The sequence below is a fragment of the Panthera onca genome, chromosome E3 (assembly GCF_046562875.1).
Source record: "Panthera onca isolate mPanOnc1 chromosome E3, mPanOnc1 haplotype 2, whole genome shotgun sequence".
Classification (NCBI taxonomy): Eukaryota; Metazoa; Chordata; class Mammalia; order Carnivora; family Felidae; genus Panthera; species Panthera onca.
This window is the reverse complement of record NC_138354.1, coordinates 27,035,305-27,054,521: the sequence shown is the minus strand read 5'-3', so window position 1 is coordinate 27,054,521 and position 19,217 is coordinate 27,035,305. Positions and strand designations below refer to the sequence as shown.

Genomic DNA, 19,217 nt, shown 5'->3' with positions numbered 1-19,217 from the left:
CCTCCCCTGCAGGGTTTTCTCCTACATTCGGGTTTGGGCTAAATGACACTCCCCCTCTCCAGAAGATATGTTATCATCTAAACCCCCCACTACCTCAGAATGTGACCTTATTTGGAAACAGGGTTGTTGCAGATGTAATTATTTAAAATGGGAACATAATGGAGTAGGGTGGGCCCCCGGTGTCCTTATATGAAAAGAGAAGACACAGACACACACAGAGAGAAGGTCATGTGATGACGGAGGCAGAGACTAGAGTGACCACCAGAAGCCAGAAAGAGACAAGGAAGGATTCTCCCCCACAGGTTTCAGAGGGAGCGTGGCCTTGATCACGGACTTCTTACATCCAGAGTGTGAGACAGTAAATTTCTGTCATTTTAAGCCTCTAATTTGTGATGTATCGTCACAGCAGCCCTACAAACTAATCCACAGCCAAATCCTTATCTCAAGCTCTGCTTCCAGGGAACCCAACCTCAGACAACTGGCCTGTCTACTCACGGAGTGTAAAGGGCAACTGAGCCAGCCAGAGACCCCCAGAGTGTGAAGTCCAGAGCTGCCTTGAGATGGGGGATGGGAGTCTGCTCTTCTCTCTGTCAGTTTCCACGAGACTTTCTTTGAGGGAGAAGGAAGGTGGCGAAGGAGAGGAGGGGAGGGTGGCAGGTGGGAGAAAGAAATTCACTTGGGGGAAACCTTCCTTCCTTCCATCCTTCATTCATTCAACAAATGCCAGGCATTGTTGTAGGTGCAGGGCACAGAGAAGTGAACGAAAGAGACAAAAATCTGTTCTCATGGGGTTTACATACTAGTATGGGAGGTAGACCATAAAATATATGGCCTGCAAGATGATGGTAAGTGTCGTGGGGAAAAGTAAAAGCAGGGGAGGGGGAGAAGGAGTACCTCGGGGGAGGGGGAGGGGGCTGCCATGGCAGCAGAGGGATGCAGCAGACACCGCCTCCGGTGCCAGCTACAGACGGTCTCAAAGCGCCACTTGGGCACAGTATCAGCAGCACACGTGGTCTCTTTCTCTTTTCTGTCCCCGCCCCTGTGTGAGGCTATGGGAGCCCACCTGACCAGTGTGCAGGGGCCAGAACGGCAGCCTGAAGAGTCACCACTCACTCCGGAGGTGCCCTCCTTCCCTGGGTCTCCTCAGTCCTCACTCCTGCTTCCTGGGATCACCTCCTAAATTAACTGCCTGCACCCGCGTCCTGGCCTTGGCCTCAGATTTCAGGAGATTCGGAGGCAAGGTGTGTGGATGTCCACATTCTCTGTATGTCCAGGGTGTTCCATAGATGTGAAGAATCAGGCTGGCCACAGAGTTTATTTTGTCCAGCGGGTCTCCCTCTTTCAGTGGTTTCCCTAATTTCTCAATGGTTGAAAACCCAATGATATCACATATTGAGGAGGATACACGGAAAGCATCCAATATATCCTGATCATGTGATGGGAGGAGGATACGGGATCAGAGCAAGCACTGCTAACACCTTGACCACCACCTCCTGGTCCTGATCACCTCAGTGCACACACACTTGCATCCAGCTGCCAGCTCTAGAGTTTTGTTTTTTGGGTTGGTTTTTTTTTTTTTTTTTTTTTGCACCTGTGGATGTCAAAGGTCTCTTTATTGCCCAGTGTAATAGGCCAAGAATGCCAGGGGAAGAAAGTTCCCATCCCCCAACTGCCCTCATTCAATGGCTGATAGGAGTCAGTGTATAAACCCCCCGGCTGCACCACCCCTCAGGTGGAAAGACTCTTAGGATGTGTCTAACGCTGGCTTCCAGTTTTACAGCTCCAGTCACACACAGGGGTGGGGGCCTGATAATGCAGACTTTATGTGACCTTCCCACTGCCTCCTGGTATTTCCTCTGGTGTCACCTCCCTAAAAAATGACTTCCTTTTCCTTGGGATTTTCTTCTTCTGGGGAAATACAAACTAAGAGAAGGATAAATCTCTCTTTGTATGGACCGATGGATGGACACACACACACACACACACACACACACGCACACACACAGTAGAGCAACCCCTCCAGTCCCCAAGTTTAAAACCCATACCCCAAATGTGAGGCTGGATCATCAAATCCCTGGCCAGTACGGTTCAGCTCTGAAAAACACCTTGGTGTGTCTGACACAAAATAATTCCACCTGCATTACACAAAATTGTCACCCTCAGCATGAATGGACCAGACTGGCCTCCAAACGGCTGGGTCTTTTCCTTCCCTCGGACTTCTACCTCATCCTTCCACCCACAGTACATGCGCTGTCGTCCTCCAGTCCACAGAATGCCCAAGGGAGAGACTCTATCAGCCCACTGGGGACAGAGCCTGGTCCGTGGGTGGTTTCCCAAGCAGCCAATTACATGTCTGTGGGCTGGTGGAGGAAAGAAGCCAATCTCACAATTTGCCTGAAAAATATCCATATATCACCCGTTCTTCAGCCTTCATTTTATTTTTCCCAAATCAATTTCTGAAAGTCAAAATGACTGATTGCTTCATACCCTGGATAATCATTGTCCTTATTAAATACCCCAGCATTGATGACAAAAAAGCTCCCAGGGTGGTAGTGGTTACACGAACCTATACATGTGATAAAATTTAATAGAACAAGCACACACACACACATACACACACACACACACATACACACACACACACACACACACACACACACACACACACACGCAGTGGTGCATGTAAAAATGCGTGAAAATTGAATAAGGTCCGTAGTTTAGTTGACAACGTCAATTTCCTGGTATCGCTAACGCACTCTGGTTGTGTAAGATTTATCACTGGGGTTGCTGGATAAAGAGAACACAAGGAATCTGTGTTGCATTTGCACCTTCTTGTAAGTCCAAAACTACGTCCAAATAAAAAGGTTTCAAAACTCAAAGACAATTTAAATAAAAAAAAAAAACAAAAAACAAAACATCTTTTTTTTTTTTTCTTTTTTAAAGTCCCCAGCCAAGAAACAGCACAAAGTCACCCCCTTACCTGAGAACTGGGGATCAGCGCCTTCCACCAGTGCCCGCCTTTCACCAGGTCAACCTCGCACAAAGGCACGGAGACCTTCCCAATGACACAGTGGCGGGAGAACTTATCAAAATCCACCACAGTTAGCAGCAGGGTCCTCCTCTGCGCTTCCAGGAAGGGGATCTCGAAGGTGTAACGCTCCTCAAACACGGGCTTCTGGGTCTTGCGTTTGACCCCCGTCTGCTTAGAGTTCTTCTGGTCTGGCAGGAGACAGATCTTGACATAGGGGTTGGAGTGTGCCATGTCCTGCCGCGAGCCGTCGTGGGAGATGGGGGGCGGCAGGTCCCTGGCCTCGATCACCCTCACCGTCAGATGGTTGTGCAGCAGGTCGTACTGGGTGCTGAAGTGCAGCATGCCCAGCTGGTACTTGGACAAGATCTCTTCGTCTGTCAGAAAGTCCACATCGTCACTGTCGGAGTCGAGGGAGTAGAGCTGGGGCTCGAACTTTCTGAAGTAGTCATCTGGGGTATAGGTCCGTCTGAGCACCGAGGGCTGGATGGGCTCCTTTTTGGCGCTGAGAACGCCAAACTCGATGGGTTTAATATCAATGAGTGGGGAGCTGGGTCGTCTGGATTCAAGACCTAAACAGCCACCAAAAAAGAACAATTAGCACCACCACATATGGGGCCAAGCCTGGGCTGCTTCTTGAGATTGGCAACATTTCCCAGATTCCTATACTGTTCACTCTGTTTCACAATGCTCTTCCCCAACTGCTCTCCACACCTTGAGATCCTCTTATTTATTCTATGAGAGGCAACAAGACGGCATTATCACCTCCATCACTGCCAGGCACTGTTCTAAACGCCTTGATATATCAAGTCACCTGATGGCCACAAGGGATTAGGGAATGACTAATCTGACAGATAGTAACTCTCCAAAAGGGACACAAGTACTAAGAGGAGAAGCCAGGAGTCAAGCCCAGGCTGTCCCGCCCCAGAGTCTTGACTCCAGCTGGTACCCTACACTGTCTCCACTTTCAGAGAGTGGACTCTGGAGCCAGAGCTTCTGGGACTCAGTTTCCCCATTTGTAAAACGGAGTCAATAATAGCACCTACTTCAAAGATTGTGGTGATTCACAGAGCCAATGCATGGAAAGGGCTCGGCATAGAATGTGCACAGGGTACGAGCTCACTCAAGGGTAACTGATGCACTTCTGCAAGAACCATGTTTGGACTTCACCGCTTGTGGGGCGCCTCCTCCCTGCCTATCAACCAGCAGAGTTCATTGCTCCCAAGTTCATCATTTGAATCTTTGCTCATCCCTCTATTCTAGCAATAAGCGCATGGAATTTTTTTTAAAAACTATTTAATTGAGGCACAAGTGACATACAAAAAGCTGTGCATATTTAATGTACACAATTTGATGAGTTGGGAGGTAGGCAGGCATCCTGAAACCATCACCACAATCTATGCCATAAACATATACCATCACCTCCCAAAGTTTTCTCCTGCCTTCTTCATTTATTTAATTTTCCTGGTGATAAGGACCTTTAATGTAACATCTAGTCTCTTGGTAAAATTTTAAGGATACGATACGATATTGTTAATAATATGCACTGTGCTGTACAGATCTCAAGAACTTATTTGTCTTGCATAACTAAAACCACCCCCTCCCCAGGAGTCCCTCCCCCATTTCACTCTCTGCTCCTAGGAGTTTGACCATTAGATTCCCCATCTACATGGAGTCATGTATTTGTTCTTTCATGACATTCTTGTTAATTGCTTGAACACCTGTCTTGCCTGTGAAAATTGTGAGACTTGTGTCTCATGCATGGTTGGTATTCTGACAGCTGTGTGCTAAATGGAAATCATCCGTGTATAGAGCTGGGCATGAGACCTAGGAACTATCTAGACCAGTGCTATTCAAGAGAAATACAATGGGGACCAGAAATACAAACCACACAGGGAACATAAAATTTTCCAGTAGCCACAATTCTCTTAAAAGTACAAAGAATTGGGTGAAAGGGCACCTGGGTGGCTCAGTTGGTTAAGTGTCCTACTTTGGTTCAGGTCATGATCTCACAGTCCGTGAGTTAGAGCCCCGTGTTGGGCTGTGAGCTGGCAGCTCAGAACCTGGAGCCTACTTTGGATTCTGTGTCTCCCCCTCTCTCTCTCTCTCTTCCCCTCCCCCTCTCGCACTCTGTCTCTCTCTCTCTCTCTCTCTCTCTCAAAAAATAAATGAACATTGAAAAAAAGATTATATAAAAAAAAGAAACAGGTGAAATTAACTTTAATTTGTTTGACATATAACCAAAATAAAAACATTTTAGTGAGACAGTTTAAAGTCTCTTTTATGTACTGGCTTCAACATCATGGGTACACAACGCATACATCATGTCTCAGTTGGGCTTAACCCCCCATTTAAATGGTCACCAGCAACATGCATTGGACTGCATAGGTCAAGAAGAGCCCTCCCATTTTACAGATGGAAAGACTGAGGCCTAGAGAAGCCTCACATCCCCTCTTTTCCACTCTTTCAAGCCCTCGAACTTTTCTCTGCTTCCTTTTTCTTCCCTATTTACTCCCAGGAAAGATCAGACACCAATATTTCCACCTGAGTGGATTTATTTCATGAATTTTAAGCTTTTTCCCTCCGTTAAGTGAATTGCAGGCAGCTGAATGAGACAGCAGAGACACTTTGAGGAGGTGAGAGGAGGCTGGGAGTCTTTGGGCTTTATCCTCCTTTCTCCTCCCCATCCAAATCATGCCATTTGGTCAAACACATACTCTGCACATCAGAGTGGACAAACTGGGGGGCCTTGAGACCAAATTTGACCCACAGATACATTTTGTTGGAGTTTAAAACAAAGGAAGCTTCATATAGAAACATAGATTGCCAGTTTCTCTTTGGAAAAGTCAGGTAATACGGAGCCCACCATCTCCTTCAGTGAGGGCCGAGTAGCAGCTGCCCCCTTCCAGTGGGGCATCAGCTCTCATGGCCACAGTCCCCACCCTGCCCTGGTAACTCCGGAGGCTGAGACAACCCCTTCCCTCACGTGGATCCATGCGGGGATGCCGTCAGCTCTCTTCTTTTGCCCTGGGGACCCAGCTAACTGGATTTGAATCACGGGCTCTGATCAGAGGCTGAGCAGCACAGGATTGCTGAGCCACGAGCCCTAGACAGTCACAGCAAAGATGCTTACTTGAAATCCTCCGGGTCAGGCTGTAGGTAGACTTAGATGTGTCTGAGGACGAGCATCTTCGATCTGGGGAGTTGGTCCGTGGGGTCAGAGGGACTTCACTGGCTGTATGGACGGAATCCCCATCCTTGTCGCTGCTCCGGCTGGCCATCCTACAGGAAAAGAAGAGGTTTCAGTGCTTGTCAAAAAATCTCCAGGAGCTGGCATCTCTCTCTCCCTTAGAGGACAGACCCATGATGAAACTGTCGCGGATCCAATTTATACTACTTGCAATAATAGAAACTCGAATCAGTGTGGTAGCCCTAAGCTCTCAAAAACACCTCACTTTTTTTTTTAAGTTTATTTATTTTTGAGAGAGAGAGTGTGCGTGGGAGCATGAGAGCGTGTACATGAGTGGGGGAGGAGCAGAGAGAGGCGGGGGGGGGGGGGGGGGTGGTACAGAGGATCCAAAGTGGGCTCCGAGCTGACAAAAGAGAACCAGATAAGGGGCCTGAACTCATGAACCATGAGATCATGACCTGAGCTGAAGTCAGACGCTTTAACCCACTGAGCCACCCAGGTGCCCCAATAACATCTTACGTTTTGCACAAAATATGAAATGATATTGAATAAATACCTTCCAATTTAGAACAATCTGTCAAGAATGTGCATAATTTCACATTCACAGACCATGGGGAGGGAACTTACTCATGATATTGCCACATGGGGGCACCACTTTGGCTAAGTCAAGACCAGGCCTGTTGGTCTTCAGTCTGGAAGACACCAGAAGGTTGTTTCTACCCATCTGATCTTCTGCAGATGGCTTTTGGTGAGGAATGCCCTGGTATTTCAACCTTCACTGTGTCTCTACTTTGATATCTTTAAAAAATATCCTATAACAGGGGCGCCTGGGTGGCTCAGACGGTTAAGCATCCAACTCTTGATTTTGGTTCAGCTCATAATCTTACGGTTCGTGAGTTTGAGCCCCGCTTAGGGCTCTGCCCTGATAGCATGGAGCCTGCTTGGGATTCTCTCTTCCTTTCTCCCTGCCCCTCTTCCCCCACTCACACGCAAGTGTGTGCGCGCTCTCTCTCAAAATAAATAAATATCTAAAAAATACCCTATAACAGTGTCACTCGAGAGTTCTTGGAGCGGCAGGGCAAGAGCTACAAAATGGTGCTGAGAATGAATGACTTGAGAACAATAGTTCAATGTGAAGAAACAGCTAAAAAATGAGCAGCAGCTCTGATTCCATGTGCTTCCAATGAGGATGAAAAATACTGAAAGAATAAAAAACACCGTGTCGGGGGGTAGGGGGATACAGGGTGGTAATTAAGAGCACAACCTCTAGGTTTGAACCCCGCCTGGGTGACCTTGGGCAAGGCCCTTCCTCTGTGCCTCCATCTACCCATCTGTAAAGTGGGAATAATAATACTCACCTTGTATGGTTCCAGTGAACACTGAAGGAGTCAACGCATATAATATACTTAGAACAGTTCTGGGTATGTAGTAGGTATGTGCTCAATACATTTCAGCTGGTATTATTACAACCTGTAAGATCCCCCAATCCCCATAAAGCTAGGTAAGGGTGCTTGGGGAAGGGGAAGTGAGGGGGCAAAGCTGGCGGTGTGGCCTGTGAGATGGATGCCGCTAATAACATGCCCCTAAGCTATTGTGGCTGTAGACTGATACTTTCCGAGACTGCACCTCCCACCCCCAACTTGACATTTAAGCCTGCGTGGAGCTGGTCTTGAAAAATGCAAGTTTCCAATTCTAGGAGGTCTTCAGATGCATCCTGTGCATGAAATGAGACTGATCTCATGTTCTTCCAAAGCAAGATCAGGGTCACAGCCAGGACAAGACCAGGCATGTTGCAGGGGGAGGGGAGGATGCTCAGTCCTTGCTTGCCTCCTCCTCCTGGTCTGTAAAAGGTGAATATAGCAGATGAAATGTGGGGGGTGGGAGGAGGAGAAGGCAAAGAAATGCAATCATATTGTATCACGCATTCTTCTCTCTCTCCCTTACATGCAAGCAGCAGCACCTTCCAAAGAAGGCAGAACCACCTCAGCACCTCCACCTGCACCTGTGAGGCCCCACCCAGCTTGGGCGCGATCGCCCCCTGGAGCTCCGGTCGAGTCCTCTCAGCCCTTGTCTGAGCAGCCCCTGCCCTCTCTGCACCCACCATGCTTCCCGGCCCTTCCTCCAACACAGCGAGCCGGGCCACACTGTTCTCTCTGCTTGGGATGCTCTTCCCGTCTCCATCTCCTGTGCGGCTCCTTCTCATCAGTCAGGTCTTGGCTTCAAAAGCACCTCCTCAGAGAACCCCCACCCTGTCGCTGTCACCTCCTCCTACTCCATCAGCCCTTGGCCCTGCACCTTCTTTCCCCCCTTTAACAACGCACGTAACTCCTCTCTAGTTGTGGCTTGTCTTCTGCGTCTGACACCAGATCCTTGCCCCACGAGGGTGGTGTCTCATTCACCACTGCCCACCCTGCCCCGGCACAGAGTCTGGCACGTGCGGAGCCTTCCACATTCATTTTCTCAGTAAATTAATGAATGAACACACCCTTCTTGGGATTCTTATCTGATTTATCTGGTCTCAAGATGATCTGAGTGCTTATCTTGTCCCGCCTCCCACAGCAGGGTACACTTCTTAAATGGGGGGGAGGGGGGGGGGAGAGGGAGATGTGTACTTATCTTGATCAAAGGTACCAGGAGCTGAGCACCAACTATGTGCCAGGCACTGTGCTAAATGCTCTGTCTGAACCATCTCATTTCACCCTTAAAACAATCTGGAGTTTACTTCTGTTACTAACAACCCTCATCCTCTTTACAGACCGGGGAATGGAAGCCTGGTGGGGTGGGGGTTGGGATGGATATTTATTTTGCACCACTGTTAAACTCCCAATGAAGTCCAGCAATACCAGCCTCTAAACTGCACACCCCAAACTACTGAACTGGGCATCCCTTGTGAGGCCTGTAAGAGCTATGCATATAGTAGGTATTCAATACATGCTTGATGGACACGGAAATAACCTGAGTAGTCCACTCTTCAATGATGGTCTTTCTGGCATTGCTCCAAAAGGAGCCAGTGGGATTGTACAGTTTTCCTGACCTTCCCCAGCCCAGCCCAGCCAAGGAAAGAATGGGGGATCCAAATGACAGGAGCATTTGTGGCAATTAATGGTGTGTCCCCCCAAATCACACACACAAAGGACCGGCTCATCTGGTACCTGCCACCCCACAGAGAGGCATGTCCTGTGGTTCTGAGCTCAAATGTCACAGTAGGAACAGCACTGCAAAGCCTGTACACTTGACATTTCTACTCCCTGCCTGTTTGATAACATGCAACTGCCCACTTGGTAAATAAATCTGGGGAAAGCACAAGCTGTAAATTCACTTTCTGAATGATTTAACCCGCCTCCCCTTTACAGATTTCTCTTAACATTTTGCATTATGTTGCGTGCCACAAAGGTACTAAGTTGCTACCCAGGATGCAAGATATTCATCCTGGGAAGCATGGAAGGTCATGTACCGCTGTTCAGGCTCTAGACTGCAGAGTTCTAGGTGTTATCATTCATAATGACGGCCATATGAAAGGGGCCTTCTGGAGTTGTGTCATGTGTCGGCCCTGCTGGGAAGGTTCCAGTGCTCTTCTCTGCTTGTGGCAAAACCAAAGTGTCATCCCAGAGGGTCCCAACTCCTTACCCCCTGAAAGAGTCCCCCGCTTGCACAAAGGGTCAGCAGCCCAGGTAAAGTGCAACTGTTCACCAGCTCAGTGGTAGAACCCAGGCCATGCATCTGTAATACTTAACATCTGGGTATCTGGGGAAAAAAGGTACCTGACTGATTTTCAATGTCCATCAGGATTCTCCACTAACGGGCGGCTGGGTGGCTCAGTTGGTAAGCATCCCTCTAGATTTTGGCTCAAGTCATAATCTCACGGTTCAGGAGTTTGAGCCCCACAGCAGCCTCCAAGCTGGCAGTGTGGAGCCTGCTTGGGATTCTCTCTCTCCCTCTCCCCTCTCTCTGCCCCTTCTCAGCTCATTCTCTCTCTCTCTGAGTAAATAAATAAACTTAAAGGATTCTCCAGTGGTTCAGAAGCAAATTCAAATTCTAACTCCGCAATCTGACGTTCAAAGCCCTACATGCTCTGAGCTTGCAGGCTCATTTTCCATGATTCCCCTACTCTTTCTAGATATTGTGACCATTTGTGGTATTTGCCTACCCTGGGTCCATTCTCTCCTCTCTGGTTACAGCGCTCAAATTGTCTATTACAGAGATCAGCAAACTATGGGGCCAGATTTTGCTGCCTGATTTTGTAAATGAAGTAAGACTGGAACATAGCACGCCCAATCATTAATGCCTCACCTATGGATGCTTTCACATTACAATGACAGAAGTGAGTGGCTGAGACAGAGACTAAGCCCACGAGGCTAAAATATTTACTGTCTGGCCCCTTAACAGGACAAGTTTGCCAACCCCTGGTCCACGAGCTGAGTTCATGTGTGTCAGGTGGGAATGATCCTTTCCCTGGTTCCAGGTGGTCAGACAATCCAGGCATGATCCTAGCACCATTTCCTCCAAGCAAAAGTGATTGGCTCAAGTGTTTGGCACATGACCCAAACCAGGACAATAAGAGCCTCTCCTGGTTTGTTTGCTGCTATTGAGAATGAAGCAAAGAAGAAAACAAGCTCAAGAATCAGGCAATACAGAAGAAACAGAAAGAGACAGGGAGGCGGAGAGGGCACAAATGCATGCCCATGACAACATCTGTACCCCTGGATCCACCGATGCCCGAAGCCATTATCCCTGGACTTTTTCCACAGTGAGACTCTATGAAAAACTGTCATATTGGTGTGCAGGGTGTGAATGCACAACTCCAGGGGGTAGCTGGACCTATGTACCTGCCTTATCTCCTGTACTAGATTTTAAATCTCCTGAGCACAGGGATGGGACTCTATCTAGCCTCTGCATCCCACAGTGCCTGGCACACAGTGCATACTCGAGAAATAATTACCAAAGAAACTAAGGTTTCAACCAGATGACTGGCACTTCCAGGATTCAATTTTTGCCGGTAGGTTAGTCAGTTAGTAACTATTTTTTGGTGTGAACAACACGGATAAAAACCCTGCCCTCACAGAGCTGGCACTGCCTGAGTACGGCTTTCAAGATACCAAATGGGCTGAGCCAACCTCTGTACCTAGGGCACTAGAAAATGGGAATGACCTCTTGATTAATGAACTGGTTCCACCAAACACCTCAACCCTATGCACACCTGCAGGATTCAGGCTACAATCCATGACTGATGAAATAATTTCTTAACACTATCTTTACACCAGTTTAAAGAATCTCTAGTGGGGCTCTTGGGTGGCTCAGTCAAGAGCATCCAACTCTTGGGGCGCCTGGGTGGCTCAGTTGGCTAAGTGTCCGACTTCGGCTCAGGTCATGATTTCACAGTCCGTGAGTTCAAGCCCCGTGTCGGGCTCTGTGCTGACAGCTCAGAACCTGGAGCCTGCTTCGAATTCTGCGTGTGTCTCTCTCTGCCCCTCTCCCACTTGCACTCTGTCTCTCTCTCAAAAATAAACATCAAAAAAAAAAATTATTTATTTATTTTGAGAGAGAGAGAGAGAGAGAGAGAGAGAGAGAACAAGCAGGGGAGGGCCAGAGAGAGAGAGGGATAGAGAATCCCAAGCAGGCCCAGCACTGTCAGCACGGAGCCTGATGTGGGGCTCAAACTCATGAACAGTGAGATCATGACCTGGGTTGAAACCAAGAGCCAGACGCTTAACTGACTGAGCCACCCAGGCGCCCCTAAAAAAATTTAAAAAGAGCATCTGACTCTTAATTTTGGCTCAGGTCATGATCTCAGGGTTGTGAGACTGAGCCCTGCATCGGGCTCTGCATTGGGTGTGGAGCCTGCTTGAGATTCTCTCTCTCCCTCTCTCCCCAACTCACTCTTTCTGTCCCTAAAAGAAAAAAAAAAAAAGAATCTACAAATAACAGAAATGATTCCTGGGGCCCCTGGGTGTCTCAGGTGGCTAAGCATCAACTTCGGCCAAGGTCATGATCTCACGGTCATGGGTTTGAGCCCCACATCCCACATCAGGCTCTGCTGTCAGATCCTCTGTCCCCCCACCTCTCTGTCCCTCCCCTGCTCACACACACTCTCTCCCTCTCTCAAAAATAAACAATAAAACAGCAATAATAATAATAATAATAATAATAATAATAAAAGGTGATTACTAACTGCTCTGCAAAGCAGGTTATGCTTAATCACAACCCTAGAAAATAAGTTCTATTACTGTTCTCACTTTACAGATGAGAAAACCGAGACAAAACAGGGTGAGATGGGTCACCTACATTTATGACTGCTGACCAGGTAACAATCATTCTTAAGTGCTCTTCTGTGTACTAATCCATGCAGTCGCCACAACAACCATAGGAGATAAACACTATTGTTTTTATCACCCCCATTTTACAGATGGGAAATCAAGGCAAAGAGATCTAATGACTTGCCCAAAGTCACAGAACTAGAAAAAAAAGTAGGAGAAACTGGATATGAATGCATGGAGCCTGACACAGAGCCATTTTGCTATGGAAATATTTGATGCCTGCTTCTAAGGCAGGTGAGAGGGGTGAGCCATGACCCGCCAACGTGAAGGGAAAGAGGGGGCATCATGGACTTCCAGAAATGCAGCTGAAACAGCACCGGGTTCCCACTGAGGCTCTGGCTGTGGGCCCTTGCACTGTCTCTTGCCCTCTCTGGACCTCCCCGTCCGTGTCGTGAGAACCTGTCCTCGAGGACGGCCAGGCCCCTTCTCGGCGCTGGACCGGCAAACTCAACCCAGACTCTCTGGCCACGTTCCTCTCTCAGCCACAGAGAGGTGGACCAGACACGTGGCTGAGAAGCTTCAAAACTGTGTTCCCAAAATATCTGAGCGACTGGCAGATGGAGATGTTGTGTGCAGGCGCGGGAGGAGCACGAATTAGAAATAAAATGAGAGATGCCAGAGAGAACATAAACAGCGTTGGAGGACAGGATGGGGCCTGGGGGTGCTCTTCTGCTTCCCTGTTTCTGAAGTTCTTGTTCAGACCAGCAAAAAGGCATTTGTTTGTTCATTCCATCTACCACCCATGTAGCAGTTTTTACTGAGCATCGACTATGTGCCAAGCACCGGGTCAGGCGGTGGGACAGTTTGTCATACTGACTTGGATGGGAATCTTTAGAACTTGGACATCCCTTGAAGCATACAGATGCTCACAGAGCTCTTCCTCCACTTGGAGTGACACTCAACGTGATCAAAAGTGCCCACACGCTCGGCACCGCACGGTTCATATCTCAGGAGGACCAACGGGAAACCAGTTCAACGACAGCCTCACCACCAGCTGCCCCCCGCCCCTTGGCCTGCCCAACAAGAGGAGAGGCAGAGAGTATGTCCCCATCGGCAGCAAAGACGTCAACGGACACCCAGCCTTTCCCTGTTTCCTACCCCTAACCTCCTGCCCGCGCCCTCTCTCGCAAACCGAGAAAAGAAAGGTCTTGAGGTTGCCTTCAAGGAAGTTCAGAGCGGTTTTACTTACAGCCAGGGAGGAGTCTGGGCAGGGAAAGGTCCCAGAATTTCAACTTCGTCCTCACTCGACTGGCAACAGCTGGACTCATAACACTTCTGACAGCAATGCCTGAAAGTCCATCTGCACAGCAGCAGATCGGAGATTCTAGAAAGAAAACCCTGAGGCCATTGGGGGAGGTGGGCAGTGGAGAGGGGGAGGGGGGAGTGGGGGGAGGGGTGTGGGAGGGGTGGAGAGGAGGAAAAGGAAAAACACCCGAAATTACAAGCAGCTGATCCCTGATGAGAAATAATGACATTCAGGAGGTCTGTCTCTGCTGCTGAACACTTAGAACAAAATGTTTTCCGTTTCTATTTACCAACTGCAGGCACAAAGATGGCAAACACCAACTCGCTGAAGCCATTAATAGCGAGCAAAACATTCACAGGTATTCCCTTTTGTAGTTTATGTGAATGTCATTCTTGACATGTGGGTGGTTTATACAACATCATGAGGGCTATACAATATGTTCTCGAAAACACAATGAATATTACTGTCTTCTTGAAAGCAAAGCAAAAAGATTTTTTTTTTTTTAAATAATCTCCGTGACATGAAAGTAAACAGAGGTAATCAAACGGAGTAAGGAGGGGGTGGGGAGGGATATCCACCTCTTCTCCCTTAGTGTGTTTTCATCGGGATCTCCCTTCCACAGAAACGCAGCGAAACTGTGCCGCTCTTAACCTCCAGTTATTGCTTTAATATTCAACGTCCCCACAGCCCCACATAAGACTCCAAAATGAAAGGCAAGCACTTCGTGATCAGAAACCAGACCACACGAATCATCGAATTAACCCACCTCGTTTAAAGGTTCCAACTGCCCTTTTAGAGATCCACGAAGAAGCCAAGGGGCGTCGGGGGTGAGAGGATTACAAAAAGAGAGACAAGACCAGTTTAGCAATATTCCAGCAACTCACAAAAGAAAAAAGAAAGAAAGAGGGGAAAAAAAAAAAAAAAAAGCCCTGCATCTTTCCACTTACCATCCTGGGAAGGGAGCTGACTCCCTAACAAGGTGCTGCTATCTGCGGGGCTGCTGGTAGCCTCCTGGCTAACCAACACCGAATAAATGGGAAACTTTAGCATTTCGATTTGATTTGCACCGTATGCTGTTATGAATCAGAGCGGGTGGATAGATAGTCATGCTATCCAATGCAGCCACGCTTGGGAAGAGCAAACCTTCCTATACAGAAATAGCCATAAAGCCAACCCAAAAGGACATGACTAGCTAACATGCAGGCAGGCACACAGTGGATGTCACTTGGCTCCCGCACCCTCCCAGAGGCCCTACCTTACAATTCTGCTCCAATGGTGATGGTGGGGAGTTCCTATGACCACCCACAAACACAGGGAGCCCAAAAGGAAGCCATAATCTGGTCCTGGGGAGGGCGGAGGGGGTGGGGCTACCTCCCTTTTCAGCCCCACCTCCCACCCCCACTTCTTCTCACAGGTTTCCAAGGCACAGATTCCCTCCCCCTCTTCAAGGGAAGAGTCACAGTGGCTTCCAAGTGAATGGGCCAAGTAAACCAGGTAGATTAGGAACTCCACATCCCAGCCTGGGATATATCCCAGAGAGGAACTCAAACTCAGAACTTTAAATCAAGAGGGAGAAAGTTACCCTCTTTTTCATTTCCCTTTCTAGGAGGTCTCCCTTTGGTATCATCATGTGTTAACGGGTTTCTCACATTTGCAAATCCCCCCCACCCCCTCTTTCTTTTTTAAATAGAGAGCAAACCTCAGCTCAGAGCCTGGGACCTAACTAATCACGTGGCATTACTATCATCCTGTTTATTCTTCCGGTTGCCTTCTGCTCATATCAAGTGATTCTGGTCTTCCATTATGCTAGTGACATAAAGTTTCCTTTTCAAATGATTTTAAGTAAAAAAAAAATAATAATAAGCGAGCCCATTTATAGGAAAAAGTATTAAATAAATCTGGTACAAGGGATAGCTCACAAAAAATTCAAAAATCCTTGAAGTGATAAGGGAATGATTACGGCTTGGGAAACGAAGTCTCAGGCACTAATCACAAACTCTTCCCAAAGCAAAACTGGGAACCCTACATGGCAAGGCCTGAAGACGCTTGGGGGCCACACAGAGTTGAGTGGTTAAGTGTTAGTGCTGCCATCACCACCGGCCAATCACGTGACTTGGGTTAAGTCAGGGGGCCACTCTGAACCTTAGTTACCTCTCTTTCATGGAATGGCTAAGCTAGGACTCGGACTGTGCAAATGCCCCACTACAAAATATCTGCACCCTTTCTGTGGCTTTATGAGAACAAGGTGGTTTGTCAAGACCAGTTGGAACCTACTAGGCACCACAGGCTGTCCAGGCCGGCCCACGCAGGTAAAAGCAGGAAAAAGGTATGCCCTCATGCGCTTACAAATGAAAGTGCTTGAAAATGTTTCAAATCAAGTGCAAGGATAAAGTGCTTTTTTCCAACAGTCCATGCCCATTCTTTTCATAGAGGAAAGCATTTCCTGGGTGTGTGGCAATCAAAAGACACCATTTATAAAACCATGTGAGTAGAGACCAGGCCACTACAGGGGCCCAATCATCCAGCTTTCTCAAACCCCAGGTTCGGCAAGATGAGAGAAACCAAGGAAAAGGAAGAGGAGAGGGAAGAAGCTAAGACACGCTTGCCATGCATTGGGTCCACTGGGTTCATGTATTTGACTGGATGGAGGAGCACTGATTCAAGCCAGAAAGAAACAGGAAGAAGGAGAACCCAGACATTCTAGAACAAAGGTTGGCAAGCTATGACTTGCAAGGCTAAATCCAGCCCTCAACCTGTTTTTGCACGGTCCTCCAGTTAAGGATGGTTTGTACATTTTTAAATGGTTGCAAAAAATCAAAAGTACTACTTCTTGACTAGTGCAAATAGTTTTATTGGAACTCAGCCACGCCCATGCATTTACTATTATCTATGTATGTGTGGCTGTCCAGCACCACGGTCAGAGTTGAATATTTGTGACAGGCCACGTAGGTCTCCAAGAAAAAAGTTTACTCTCTGGATCTTTATAGAAAAAGTTTCACACCTTGTTCCAGAAGCAAAGACAGTATCACCAAGCCATTCTCATATTAGCTGTTTAACAAATTCCTCAGATTCCCCATCCTCCCTTCTAGATCCCACCATGACCCCTAAGCAGCTGTGTGACCTTGGGCAAATCACTAATCTCTGTCCTGAAAGTGGTTATTAAAAACCACAGAAGCATGTTCTAATATTGTTTATTTCTCACTGGATTCTGAAGGGCAGAGACTGCTGTTTTCACAGCTGTATCCCCAGTGCCCACACACAGTAGGTGGTCACTCGGGTGGTTGTTGGGTGACTGCTGAAAAACCCACAACAACATACAGCACACAGTATGTGCACAGTAAATGTGACCTTCAGTGAACTTGAAAAGAGGACCTAAAGATTGCATGGAAGCCAATGGAGCAAATCTAAGCCAGGAGAGGGATGGGGAGACCAAGGCAGGTGACAGAGCACAGAGTTCCTGGCAGGCTGAAAAGTCTCAGGACGAGAGAGATGTGACCAGTGGGGAACTGGGAAACCAGCAGCCACCCCCACCCCCCCAGCTGTAGCCGAGGGTAGAAGAAGTGAGCCCAGATGCACCCTAAATGAGGGAACCTGTAGGCTTCTCTGCTGGGCTCTGAGGAGCCAACCCCAAAAAGCAAGCGGCTCCACGGGTCTGACTGCAGGTCTGACTGCATGACCTTGGCGCTGACCTGTCACCACTGCCTCCCCCACCCCGCCCCCCCCACCCCACACACACACACCTCGTATAGAAGAGAAAGGTCTGGTAGTCAAGCAGCCTCCCCTCAAGAAGGATGCTTGGAAATCATTTCAGTTCAAGGATTCTTGTGAGAGTTTCCTCAAGGTGATGGGGATCCACAACTCCCAGACCACAATGCAATGGCCGAAAGTGATCGGTTGCTCCCGCCCCCCACCAACAGCACGCCTATGGTGTGTCCCCCACCCCTCAGCACCCAGGGTCCGGGAGAGACGACGTCCTTGTCCCTCCTGGCCGGAACAGCCGCCTCAGGCTCGCTCCGCCGGCCAATTAGCCAGAGCCGTCGCCACGGCAACGGCAGCTGGCGGGCCGGGCGGCTGGCGCGTCCCGGGCCGCCCTCCCGGCGGCCCCTCCCCAGGGGTGGGGTGCAAGGGGAGGGGGTGGGGTAGGGGGGGCTGAAAAGTCCGCCCCAACCCCATTCCCTCCCTAGGAGGAGAGGGCGCCCGTGCAGAGTCCGCAGGGGCCGTTCATCCCCGGGTGTGGGGGTCCCCAGCCCCTTCTCCTGGGGCGTACCCCACCGCTGCACAGGTTGCGTGCCCTCGGGCACCCTTTTTCTCGAGGCAAGTTTGTGGGAGCCCAGCCGTGTGCCCTCCCTTGGCGGGCTCACAGCCGGAGGGGGCGCAGCACCCCCCACCCGCACCGCGGACCTTGCCCCCCAGCCTCAGCCCTACCTGGATGTACGCCATTTTCGCCCTCGCGCTCACTCCGGCCCGGGCATGGCGCCGCCACGGCCACTTTGCCCTCGCCAACAGGGGAGTGGGGGGAGAAAGCGAAGGGGGAAAGGAAGAAAAAGGCAGCCGGGTGGCCCCAGACGTGACTGGCGTGGCTGATGAGCGGCGCCCGCCCCTCCGCCGGCCGCCCCGTCCTTGCCTTTCCCTGCGTTCAGGCTCTCGGAGTCGGGGCCGCCTCCCAGGTTGGGAGAGCAAGGGCGCCTGGAGCCCCCGCCTCGGCCACCCTCGCTGTCCGGCGTTCCCCCCGAGGCGCTCCCCTGGCTGGAATGAGGCCGGGGCGCCTGGGGAGGGAGCCCGGGGCGGCCGCGGGGACTGCAGCGACCCCGGCGCAGGCGGGGCTGGAGACGCCGGGGCCGGTGCGCGCCAGAGGCGGGGGAGGGGATGGGGAAGCGGGTGGGAGGGGGCGGTGCGCGGGTCAGCCCATCCGGTCGGCACGCGGGCTGGCACCTACCGAGAGCAGAGCCCCCGGGACAGCCTTGAAGCCGAGGGGGCACAGTCCTGCCCGCCATGGAGTCTGGAGCGGGGAGGGTCCTCCCCACCACCCCTCTCCCAGTCCAGCTCGGACAAACTTTATTCCCGCCCCACCCGACGAGCCTAGAACTGTTGCGGCGAGGAACGCAGGGGCCAAATGAACCGGAGCCTTAAGATAAGGTGGGGCGTGGGGCACCCCGAGGGAGGTGCTGCGGCCGGGGTCGCAGGGGCGTGCGAGGAAAGCGGAGCGCCCCTTTGCCCTAAACCTGCCCGAGTTGCGCCCTCGGCTCAACAGGTCTGGCGCGGGGCGGCCCGGCAGCGCCACCCAGCGTCGCGCCCGCGACGTGCGCGCCTCTGCCGGCTCGAAGCTCCGCGCCAGCGAGCGTGCGCCCTCGGGCGTGTCCATCCTGTCCCGCTTGCTCGCGTCTCCGGGGCGCCCAGGGCCTGGATTCCTCCCCGGAGCCGGTTCTCCCACCCCGAGGC

At 50.1% G+C, this 19,217-nt stretch overlaps 1 protein-coding gene across 3 annotated transcripts in view; it reads right to left on the bottom strand.

Moving 5' to 3' along the window:
* Positions 1–18,643, bottom strand: part of SYT17 (synaptotagmin 17) — an 83,123-nt gene extending 64,480 nt beyond the window's left edge. The window contains exons 1-5 of one of the 3 annotated variants that reach the window (XM_060648618.2): positions 18,204–18,643; positions 14,545–14,562; positions 13,722–13,870; positions 6,162–6,310; positions 2,981–3,600 (exon numbers count right to left, since the gene is read on the bottom strand). In XM_060648618.2, the coding sequence (XP_060504601.1) occupies positions 2,981–3,600; positions 6,162–6,310; positions 13,722–13,870; positions 14,545–14,562; positions 18,204–18,218 (951 nt within the window). In that variant the 5' untranslated portion in view covers positions 18,219–18,643. Of the gene's footprint in view, positions 1–2,980; positions 3,601–6,161; positions 6,311–13,721; positions 13,871–14,544; positions 14,568–14,725; positions 15,026–18,203 lie in introns of those variants that run through there. The other 2 variants (XM_060648619.3, XM_060648617.2) reach the window with 2 other exon arrangements.
* Positions 18,644–19,217: the final 574 nt, after the last annotated feature.